The sequence below is a fragment of the Xenopus tropicalis genome, chromosome 2, assembly GCF_000004195.4.
Source record: "Xenopus tropicalis strain Nigerian chromosome 2, UCB_Xtro_10.0, whole genome shotgun sequence".
NCBI lineage: Eukaryota > Metazoa > Chordata > Amphibia > Anura > Pipidae > Xenopus > Xenopus tropicalis.
Window position 1 is genome coordinate 64,084,303 of NC_030678.2, and position 12,740 is coordinate 64,097,042.

General features: G+C 37.6%; 1 protein-coding gene across 1 annotated transcript in view; it reads right to left on the bottom strand.

Moving 5' to 3' along the window:
- def6 (DEF6, guanine nucleotide exchange factor) overlaps positions 1–12,482 on the bottom strand; it is a 67,389-nt gene extending 54,907 nt beyond the window's left edge. The window contains exon 1 of the mRNA XM_002941405.5: positions 11,978–12,482. Within this exon, the coding sequence (XP_002941451.2) occupies positions 11,978–12,082 (105 nt within the window). The 5' untranslated portion in view covers positions 12,083–12,482. The remainder of the gene's footprint in view (positions 1–11,977) is intronic.
- Positions 12,483–12,740: the final 258 nt, after the last annotated feature.

The window sequence follows — 12,740 nt, forward strand, 5'->3', positions numbered from 1 at the left end:
TTGGATAGAGAACTGGCTGAAGGATAGAGTACAAAGAGTGGTTGTAAATGGAACATTTTCTAATTGGACCAGTGTGGTTAGTGGAGTACCGCAGGGGAGGTGGGCCCCAGCGGCCCAGTCCGACCTTTGCCGGCGCTCCCCCTACTGACAGTTCCTCCCGACGCGTTCAATTTATACACGCTCGGGGAGGACGTCAGGCGGGGGCCCTGCGGGGGGGTTAGGGGGGCCCCTGGGGGGAGTTAGGGGACGTGGCTGGGGCACCTGCAGGGCCCCTGGGGCGGGAGCCCCGGTGGGCCCTGCACCCCCCAGTCCGACCCTGCAAACATAATTTAAGGAACTAAACAGAGAATCTTCTGCAGTTCAATGTACACCGTTTATACATAGTTTTAAATGACTCTATATACAATATCTTATTCTTAGAATACATTCTGTCATCCAAGACACCTAATAAATAACAAAAATATAAAGATTTTTTTAAATTAATCAAAAGAATTAGAAAGGGTATATAATCATTATATACTTAGGGGCACATTTACTAATCCACAAATCCGAATGGTAAAAATTCGAATTGGAAACAAACATTTTGCAACTTTTTCGTATTTTTTGCGATTTTTTTGTCGCCGTTACGACTTTTTCGTAAATTGTCGCGACTTTTTCGTAGCCGTTACGACTTGCACGAATTGTCGCGACTTTTTCATAGCCATTATGACTTTCGTGAATTGTCGCGACTTTTGCATAGCCATTATGACTTTCGTGAATTGTCGCAACTTTTGCATAGCCATTCCGACTTTCACGAATTGTCGCAACTTTTTCATATTGAGCGCTCGAAAAATTCGCAACAATTCGCAAAATACCGATCATTACGAAAAAAACGCATTCGGACGCTTTTCGGACGTTCGTGGACTAGTAAATGTTCCCCTTAGAGATGCTTTAAGAAAGCAGTGGAAACAAACAGGTCTTATTTGTTCAAAAGATACAGAACCAATGATGATAATATCCTTTCCAACAGCAATTCCAGAGATGGAGTCACCATTGCAGCAAGGAATTATAATCCTGAGGTTCTATCCTGTATTCTCACTAACCGTAATCTTACTGTTAAATTATGGCAAATGTCATAAGCAATATGTGGGGGCAAACTAGCCTTAAATTAAAAGAAAGAATTAGAGAGCATATATTAAATATTGCTAATAAAAATATTTAACATCTGTAGCTAAACATTTTATTGAGTGCATTAATTGAACTCTCTCTCTTTTTTTTGGTATGGATAAAGTTATTTCTAATATTATCCTTAAAAAATAAAATTGATGGATCCGCTATTTAGGCACCAAGCCACAGTTGGATTAAACTTAGACTTTAATGTAACCTGCTTAATATAGATACATTTTCTGTCTATACTATTCAAATTGTAAAAAGCATACACCTATCACTAAAATTATTTATACATTTTTTAATGTTTTTAAACATTTTGTTATATTTCATGATTGTGTCTCTCAGTGACATGAAACAAGTGCAGCTTTGCAGCTTTTCTGTGAGTGTGTATAGCTGTATTTACACCATAAATAAAGCTGATAAAGCTTACTTAGTTTTTACCTTTACTTCTACTTTAAACTTTACTACTGCTCCTACTTTCAACTAACTACTGGCCCGGACCAGAGCTTGACTGACTGTGCAGTTTCTGCCTAAATGCTAGCTGCTATAAAGGAAGGTGAAATTAACATCTGTATGGATGCTCTTGTGTCTGATGGAAGGATCTACTAGTTAATAAAGCACCAGAGACTTGATTTTGTAATTAACATAATTTTAAAAGCAATCCCTTAACGAACCAACTAATAGCCCAATGAAAACGGCAGGTTTATAATTGCAGGTCTTTACAGGTTTATAATTGCCAGGTTGGGAACGTAATCCCTTTGTCAATATTAGAATTACATTGGCCTTCCTTGGTACTACATAGTCTGAAATTTTTTTTTAAAAAAAGTCTCCTTGCCATAAGATAAGTTCTCTAAGCCCTTAACGGTGTATACCCCCAGGCCTTTTATTAATTTTGCCTTAACGTGTACGTATATTATACTTTGTGAGCCGCCTTGTTTGAGCTAGCCATGTGTACCTTTACAGAGGTGGTCCTGTAACCCTGGCTCCTCTATTGTTTACATTGTGGAAAAGAAATGTTTGAACACATTTACTTTTTCATAGGCCCAATAAATCAAAAAAATCTCACTTTCTTAATAGAACTACACTTTTAAACCACATCGTTTTACTATAGATATACAATCACATTTTTAAATAGTCTTTGTTTGCAAGCAATCAGTGCCATATTGTCTATTTTTTGCCTTCCTGATTGCTAAAAAGTTGTTTTAATATTTATAGTTCCAAAAGAATCATCTGTACTCTCTTAATTTCCTTACATTGTGTCTTCCTTAGGGAAATTCACTGACAACAGTAATGATTTAACTGTCATTTCATCATTTTATTTACTATCATCGTCGCAAACCCCAGTGCAGCAGCGTACCTGGGCGCCATCTTCCATTCAGTTGTAGAAGTTTCAGGTGTCTCTGTCGATACGGACCCTGCTTGAGCATGCACAGTTGGGGCTATCAGGAAATAATCTTAAACAGCTCATGCTCAAGCAAGGTCTGTGTCAGCGGTGAGAGTAAACGGAAGATGCAGCCCAGGTACATTGTTGTGTTTTTAGGTTCAGGTTTGCAATAGGGGCAGTTTTTCAAGTTACAGAGTATGCGATAATGGAGAGGTGAAGGGGGTCGAGGCAGGCCAGTTAACGGGGCTTTTATAGCTGGGGGGTGTAGTTCTCCTTTAACATAGCACATGGAAGATATATCTCTAAAGGTGGCCATAATACCTATGGGTGGGCGATATCAGACATAGGCGCCACAAACCGCATCAACTTGGCTATTCGGTCCCCGATCAGATGGAAAAATCAAACCTGCCGATAGAGATCTGGACAATTTCAGGCCAGATGTAATTCGGGGAGATCCATCAGTGGTGCCCATGCACGGGCAGATAAGCTGTTGAATCGGTCTAAAGGACCGATATCAGCAGATTAAATCGGCCCATGTATGACCACCTTAAGTACCTGGGAAGTACTTGCTTTCAACTTTTCAGATACATAGTTAATTTAGGTTAAAATTTTTGCTGCGTTAACTCAAACTTTAGTCCAAGTCTAAAGGGGTGGCCTCTTGTTCTTTAATTTTTAGATATGAAAAAGTATGCCCACAATCTCTTTATAATGTCATGTGATGTATTGATGTAATAATGCTTTTTCTACAGAGGAAACAACCCCATACATTATCCTTATAGTTTAATTGTTCAATTTCTTTTATTAGTTTCATTGCATGTCTCTGCACTTTCCATCTCATTAATAAGCTCATTAAAATCTTTCTTAATGACTAGGGCTTAAAAGAAGGATTTATAAGGTGGCAAAATTATCCCTTAATTTAATGTCCTTTTTAGGAGAAGCAAGATGCAATTTTTTGCTTTAGTAACCACTGACTAACACTGTTTTTATGCAGAAAAGGCAGCTTTCAACACAGACTTCCAATTAGCATGTAACTAGCATGTATGTTATATTATTTATGTAAATATAGGAGACTATACAGTGTTTTGGAGGGACAGAGGCAATAGAAAATGGGGTGTCTGTTTGTTAAGCAAGATTTAAAAGTCAATATAAAGGAGGAAGTAATGATGGTAAATGCTGAAGGTAAAGACCTGAAGCCTTATGGGTTGAGCTTTTCACAAATACTAATGTGGTATATAAGGGTTACTCAAAATTAATATGAACAAGGAACCAAGTCCACCCTCGGGTACTGAGAGAGTTTAGTTCAATGGTAGCCAAGCCTTTATTTCTGATATTCTCAGACTCGCTTTCATCTGGTACAGTACTTATAGGGGGAGGCTGATATAATTCCTATATTTAAAAAGGGATTACAATTTGAGCCCAGCAATTATAGGCCAATAAGTTTGACATCTGTGGTGGGCAAGATATTTCAAGGCTTATTAAGAGGTTCACATTCAAATTTATGTTCTGGAGTATTGCATTATGAGCAGTAATCAGCATGGCTTTATGAAGGGATAGGTCATGTCACACAAAACTGATTGCTTTTATGATAAGGTAAGTAAGGCGCTAGACAGTGGGGTTGCAGTAGATGTGATCTATCTGAATTTTGCCTAAGTGTTAGATACAGTGCCCCTGCTTTCAAACTAAGGTCTGTTCGTATTAGTGCCGTCATTTGTACATGGATAGGAAATTGGCTACAGGATCGGGTACGATGACACAAATCTCTGCAGCCCAATTAATTCCATCCAGGATGTGGCATTCTTGCAGCATGATCTTGACCAACTGGCAATCGGGGCAGCTAAGCGGCAGATGCAATTTAATATTGATAAATGTAAAGGTCATGTACCTGGGATGAAAAAATATGCAAGCCACTTATACCCTTAATGGGACTGCACTTAGGCAAATCCATAATGGAAAAAGGACATTGGAGTCCTTGTAGATAATACACTTAGCTGCAGCAAGCAATTTCAGGTAGCAGCTGCAAAGGCTAACAAGATTTTGAGCTGTATTAAAAGGGGCATATATTTGCGGGAGGAGGGTGTTATTCTTCCACTTTACAGAGTGCTGGTAAGACCCTATCTAGAATATGCCATGCAGGTTTGGTCAAGCTGGGATTGTATACGTTGGAGAAGAGGTGCGTAAGGGGTGATATGATAACTATGTTTAAATATATAAGGGGATCATATAATAATCTCTCTAATGCTCTCTATACCAGTAAGTCCTTTCATCAGACACAAGGGCACCCATTCTGATTAGAAGAAGGGGTCTGAATATTCAGAGAGGGTTTTCTTTTACAAGAGAGCTGTGAAGTTGTGGAATTCTCTCCCTGAATCAGTTGTACTGGCTGATACATTAGATAGCTTCAAGAAGGGGCTGGATCGCTTTATAGCAAGTAAGGGAAAACAGAGTAATGGCAGACAGCACACAGCACAAGCTGATCCAGGGACTGGTCCGATTGCCATCTTGGAGTCAAGAAGGAATATTTTCCCCCTTCTGTGGCAAATCAGAGAGACTTCCTAAGGGTTTTTTTTGCCTTCCTCTGGAATTTAGCAGTTAGGCAGGTTATATATAGGTTTGGTGGTTTATACTAAAGTGTACAACCTTCCATTTATCAACATTAACCTTTGTTTGCCAGTTTGCTGTACAGTTCTTCAATCCAAATCCTTCTGTAAAACAGTAACATCCTGTGTGGTTTGCACAATTTAGTATAACCTCAAGGTTTATTTTCTTTATAAACAAATTAAAAAGTAAAGGACCAAGGACAGACCTCTGTGGTTCTCCACTAACAGCACCATCCCTGGAATATCCTTCCTTTTAGAAAGTAATTACATTTGTATGGCTAAATCATTAAACCATACAGGCACAAACTCATAATTTTGTCATTTAAAATGAATTTTAGTATTGTGTATTTTCGCATTTTATTACCCCCTCCAAAAGCTTTTCTATCACTAAAGTCAAACCAACAGGCCTATAGTTTTCACACTGACAACAGGATTTTTTTTATTTTTTTTTTTAATCATGGCACCACATTAGCAATTTGCCAATCCCTTGCCTCCATTTCTAAAATCATTTTAATGGATTTTCCCTTTCATTTTGTCATTAGTATCACTGTGTAAAACAACCAAGTTGCTCCAAATAATCTTTTCATTGCTCCACCACACGACAAACCCTAGCACTGGCCAAGCAGCAGATAATGTAGGGTCCTTGCAATCAATTACCCTATCCATCCTTTCTAATAATGGAAGCCCCTATAACTATTATTTTCTTTCACTCCTCCCCTTCTTGTACTACAGAGACTGCCCCCAAGTTGCCCTGAGAGTCAGCTTGCTTCATGCATGCCAGTTCAGAGCTTTCCTCTTCAGCATCTTTACCCAAAATGGCAAGTCTGCTATTGTGAACATGCCTGTCCCATACTTTCTCTTTTAACTGTAACAAACCTGTCTCCTTTATTTACCATAACTGGCTCACCTCCATCCTGTTAACCCCTTTGTGGGTTGTCAAACAAAATGGGCTGTTGACATACCTCAGCTAGATACAGAAGACTAGGATGGGACTAAATATTAGTCTTTTGGATAGCCTATCATGCCATGACCCTAGTTAAAGAAATTAAACCCTTTAAAAGAGAGACTAAAACCCATAGATGTAAAGAAGAAAAAAGAGCACCTCAAAGAAACCCACAACAATATATAGCCCATTCAAGCAAGGGTATTTAATCTGAAAGCGAAATAACAATCTTATTATCTGGGCCAAAACAGTATTGTTTTCATATGGTGGGTCAGTTATTCAATGTCACTTAGATATCACTTTGTTACGAAGCATGAACATTAATGTTTGGGGCAGTGCTGTGACATCAGCGGATGCGTGACATCACTTTGGCGCCAAATTCAAACTTAAATAGCGCACATTTGCTTGTTTTCATTGCCCAAGCTGGCTCTGTGTATCCAGAACTTAGCTACACCTTGCCTTTGACTCTTCTAGTGGTTTGGCTATTTGCCTGTTTTTTTTTTACACTGAATCTTCGCTGCCTGCACTCAACCCTTTGCTTGACTGATGTTGCCTTTGCCTGACCCCTTTTGTACTGCATTACTGTAACAACCTTGTAAGTTTATAGAATCCCTGTCTTCCCCACAGCAGAAAGTCTGGGGTGCCAAAATGGTGTCAGTGAAAACTGGGGTTTCCAGGGCTCTTTTATTTTACCTAAAAAGTTGTTGCTAGAAGTCTACAGGCTTCCTCATATTCACTCCACTTTTTACACAGCATGATATATATACCCCTTAATCTTTAAGTGGGCCATAAAAATCTTCTGGCACATGGGTGAAGTTTTTCCACATGCCAGTTCAAGTTTTCACACATTCCAGCTGTCTTGAATTAAGTGTGTGACAGACTCAAATCATGGATCCACCAAAAGGGGTGGAACTTACCTAGTAGTGGGAAAGTTTTCAAGTTAAGTAAGGAGATGTCTCAGGGAGATATGCTGAATTTTCCCTGACAGCTGGTTCTGAACATCAATAGCTCATTACTTACCCTTTTTAATGTTGACAGCCTGGCACTTGATCTGACTCTCTGTCCTTTAATAAGTATGTTTATTGGGCTGCATTTCACCTTGCAGAATGTCTGGTTTTCTTTATTTACACTTGTTCATAAACATTTATTTTGATTCTTGTATAACTTTTATGTTAAGCCGTTTAAGTTATTTTTTTTGTGGGGGAAATGATGCAAACTTTGTACTTAACTTATATCAGAAGGTGAATATGTGATTACTTGATTACTTAATTATATTTTTTTAAATTATGAAGGTGTTACTAGCCACAATTTTCCCTATTGCTTACCATAACCCCCCTATACTGTTGAAATCCACTGGAAACTGGGTGTTTACAACACTGTGGACATGGTTCGTTAAACAGTGCTGTGAATACTTTTGCCAGAGACAAACTTTTCTTTCTGTCTGTACAAAGAGATACCACAGCATTATTCCAGCATAGGTATTGCCTTGTTCTAAGCTCAGTCAAGCAAGACAATTGTACAGTATACATGTCCTTTCGACCCCATGTGCAATATTTTGCTAATTGTTTATTTTCATAGCAAAACTCCTTATATTTATAATCTTACACCCACCTATATTATTTTCTACTCATAATATTCATTATTTTCACCTCCTTCACACTATCATTCTCTTCTCTTTCTTGTTCCTCTTACCTTTAAGTACCCAGACTTCTTGTTTACATATCTGCATGTTTTTTTATTTTATTTGCAATGATAGTTTCCTGCTTTTTCTTTACCCCTGTTTACAAAAATATGCTGTCTATATACATGTCCCTATCTCTCATGCATCTTATTTTACTTGCATTCTTGATTTTTCAACTGGTCTTGATCTACCAGTACTTCTGCAAGTAACTGCCCTATATCCAAATGCCACTGTTTCTTCTTAGCTTCCTGAAGTGTGCACTCTGCTGTACTCCCCTTATGAGTGACATTATTCTTAATCTGTTTCTCAGTGTAACACATAGAAACTCTTTGCTCAAACCTGGACCTTTTTCTCTTTCAACAGCACAACATGCCACATATACAAGAAAAAAAACGTGTGGTATTTTTCACAACCTGCTTATATGGAAATGGCCTCATTTCACCACACAAGAACATTCTCTTGTTGTCTGACCTATCCAAAGTAAATGCTCATGCATTTTAAATAAGAACTAGAATAAAAGATGCCGTACAATATTTTAGCATTTTATAAATACCTGTCAATAACAAATAATTGTACATAAGAATACCATAGTGACATCACAACAATCAGTGTAGAAATTAGACAATGCAGTTATGGCTTTAAAACATGATAGAGCAAAAGGTTAACTTTTCTTAAACAGTAGACAAACACAAAATTATATTTTTGATTATTATACTTCCTGCAAGTTGAAGAACCTTGGAAAATAGGTTTCCCTGAGACAAAATGTTATACATAATTCTCATCACAACCTAGTGGGTACAGAAGAATACTTTTAACTTTTCCCAACACTGAGCTTAAACACTTAAGCATGCATCCCTTTATAAAGCACTGGTAAGGCCACAATCTGGAGTATGCATTAATAACTGGCCTCCAATACATAGACTAGAGAAACTAATAAGGCAAGAACAGAGCTTAGTTATGAATATAGGCTGGTAAAGTATACACTAAAGAAAATTTACATAAGTAGAAATATCATCACTATGTATCAATATATAAGGGGAGCATACAATAAACGCTCAGGTACCTTAGAGACTTTAAAGGAACAGTAACACCAAAAAATGAAAGTGTTTTAAAGTAATTGAAATATAATGTACTGTTGCCCTGCACTGGTAAAACTGGGGTGTTTGCTTCAGGAACACTACTATAATTTATATAAATAAGCTGCTGTGTAGCCATGGGGGCAGCCATTCAAGCTGGAAAAAGGAGAAAAGGCACAGGTTACATAGCAGATAACACATAAGACACCATTGTATACTACAGGGTTTATCTGTTAGCTGCTGTATAACCTGTGCCTTTTCTTCTTTTGAATGGCTGCCCCCCTGGCTACACACCAGGGTTTATATAAACTCTAGTAATGTTTCTGAAGCAAACACAACACTTTTACCAGTGCAGGGCAGCAGTACATTATAGTTTAATTTCTTTGAAATATATACATTTTTTGGTGTTACTGTTCCTTTAAGCTGGCCATTCATGCCCAGATTTGGTAAGGCATTTTTGCTTATTTTAACCACATTGCCCAACCATCTGGGGAGTTGTTTAGACAGATAATTTTGTGATTCTGGTGGGTCAAGGATTATATGCCCTAATGGAAAAGTGGCCTCCAGGATGTTATCATCCAGCCTGCAGGCTGATCAGTCAGAGTACTGTATTGGTCAGAGACTATTAGAGAGTTCCTTTTTGTAGAATATAAGCGCATCCCAATTTTTACTGAATTAATTATGAAGTCATGCAATTCTCTTTCTAAATGTATTGTACTGATAAATACATTAGATGAGTGCTGTCCAAGGCTTTCCATGCATGAGCCAGGCAACCTCAATTTCACGTTTGTGCTATATTGAGATTTTATTAAAATAATTGATAAACAGTTGATCCATATCTTATATCAGTCAAAGTAGGGAATGACTACAGAGTTGGCATAAATACAATACATTTAGATTTGACTAGATTTGTGAGTGAGTGAGAATAGGCATTTCTGCTTACTTGGGCCTTTTAAATATTTTTTTTTTCAGTTAGGTACGCTTATATGCAACAATCTAAAGCTAACACTCAGACTAAAATTGTAGGATAAAGTCCTAAAAATAACAATCAGAGGATAATCGGAACATGAAATAGTTGGCAGACACCAATCGCACAAAAGTGACTACCAAAAATGTATCGTAGGTCCCCCGAGAATATCCGTTTTCTAACCTATCCAATTGACTAAATAACTGTTCACCATGGTATGAAAATTATTGGGACGATGATTAGGAGTCCACACACAGACCGAAAATTGAATATTGGTTAGTGTATGGCCAGCTTTAGGCAGGCTGAAAAATAGCTGATTGTCTCCTTGTTATTTGTCTACAAACAGGTTGATGCAGTGCCTGGAGTGGTTTTATTAGCAGTTCGACTGTGTCTCTACATCTGAGTTTAGCCTTAGGGTAGGACATACACTGCAGTATCATCAGGCAGTTTGGCTAGTTAAGTTAATAGAGTAATATCAGATATTTCACCTTTAAGGCAATTAAGCATACAATGCAAAACCTTTTCCAGTAGCTACCAGACTTAAATCAAACAGAGGGCAAAATGTTCAGCCTGATATCACCCACTTGAAGGGTGGCACATCTGGCCAAAATGAGTGGATATTTAAATGTTTGGCCTGCTTTACTGCTTAAAAACCATCCTGCAGCCACTTTAGAGATGTGCAGTCTACAATACTTTTTATTAAAAAACAGAAAATCTAGTGTGAGGAGGGCTAAATTGAGCTAAAAAGTCCACTATTGGTCAATAAATGTAAACTAATAAATATATTTAACTATCATCTCTATATGATTTATTAGCCAGGCCTCAATTTGCGTATCTCTATTAGGTTTTTAGATGTCCCTCCTTTAATAAACCCCTGCACCTCTGCTCTTATGGATAAAAAAAAAAAATCCTTGGAGCAGTTTTCTAGACACAATATGTAATGTGCAGTATGGTAGTTTGGTCCAGTCAAGTACTCAATTAAGAATTATACTTTAAAACAATCATTGTGTTGACTTAAAATGTGGCAAATGTGTTTATTTTATGTAATGCGTGCCAAACATTTCTTTGCAGTACATTTTACTAGTGTTGGCAGCAGACAAAGGTTCCCTAGAGTGTGCCCAAGCATTTGATAACTGTAACTGATCATGTTGGAATAATTGAGATAGAACATAATTTTAGTCAGCAGAAATACAACTGACAAAGCAGTGGGAGGGGAGGGGGGCAGAACTTCCTTAGAGAAGTTTATTGAAATTGTTTTGTAGTACTGGCTGCTTAACTTTTAATGGTGTTTATGTGCATATGTATATAATATATACTGTTTCATTCTTTCTGTGGATTTCATTAGTTATGTATAAAATGAATACTCCTGGTTAATTCATATTCTTGTGTTAATTAAAAGATACTAAATCACGTGCTGCATTTTCCTGATATCAGAAAATGTATTGCACTTTTAAGACACAAATTTCAGGAAAGCCATCATAAAGATAAGTTAAGTTTAGATCTAGTTTAAGCCTACAACAGGATGCTATAGCAAGGGTCCTGAGCAAAGGTTGGACCTTAAAAGGCCTTTACCTCACAAATTTAAAGACACTGCATTAAGGTCAATTGACAATGAATTCCATTTAAAACCATTAAGTGTAACGTCCCATAAATGTACAGGTATATCTCACCAATGTAAATGTGAGGTCCAGGTGCACATGCCCCAGACCTACAGCAAAAAGAGGATCATACCGCAACCTAAAAGCAGGCACTCATGGATCCCATGAACAGGCTTGTGTAAAAGTATTGCAAACTTTATTATAGACCAACAGTAGACGTAGCTGCTATGTCTCCTGTTGGTCTATAATAAAGTTTGCAATTCTTTTACACAAGCCTGTTTGTGGGAGCCATGAGTGCCTGCTTTTTTGGTTGTGCTACTGACAAGGAATAAAAGCACTAAACTGTTTATTGTGCAGATCATGTGTAGATCTAGCATCTCTGCATATTCTGAAATATGTCCATCTTAAACGTCTGTTAAATAACACTGAACATTCTTCACCCACTTTGAAATTAATTTTACCTCTGCTTTTATTACACTATCTTTAAAAATGATTTTAAAACTAAAACATCCCTATTCATTGTCCTAATTTTTACATAAAAAACAATGTAAGTACTAGCTGTGGTTTTAGAATTCTACTCACCTTTAGCTGGGATTTGGAAACTTTTCCACTTTTCTCTGTATCCAACGATGTAAAGGCATACCACACAGACTTTAGAAGCTCAGTGCGTAGAGACATGCTGTGCATATGCTACACTCACTATGGCATGCAGTTGTGCTAAAAATATTTTGAAGACTTGCTTACTTCTCCCACACAAAACAGTTTAAAATGTGTTTTTGTCACATCTCAAACAAAATATAGCTCATTACATGAGCACATATTTGGTGCTCACTGCTACATAAAAATGCCTCATCACATGAAAGCCTCAGAAGACACACCCTTTTACAAACTTAAGCATCTAGTACCACAACGTCTTTACAGCAACGTCTTTATACCCAATTTCAAAGACAAACACTGCCTCCTTCACATGCAGCTCTCTGAATGCTATACACTGCTGTACTGATGTTTTACACACGACACGACAAGTTTCCAGACAATGCTGTAAAACTTGCTGCATTGAACCACCACAAATAAACTCCTTCAAAGGGAAATGCACAGCCACACTACTGCTTCACGTTGTGACACGCCAGCAAATGCTGAAATTCACAACTTCCTGCTGACAAAGCCACCCAATGACATAAATACTGTTAACACTCATATATGTATTTGTTTGCATTACCAAAAGTAGCTGTCTGAGTGCAGGACTGAAGTAAAGTAATGCTTTTCTCTGTCAAGATGCTGTCATATCTTCTGTCACAACTGAATTGATTTGTTCCATTTTCAGTAACCCCTGCGCTAAATGGTT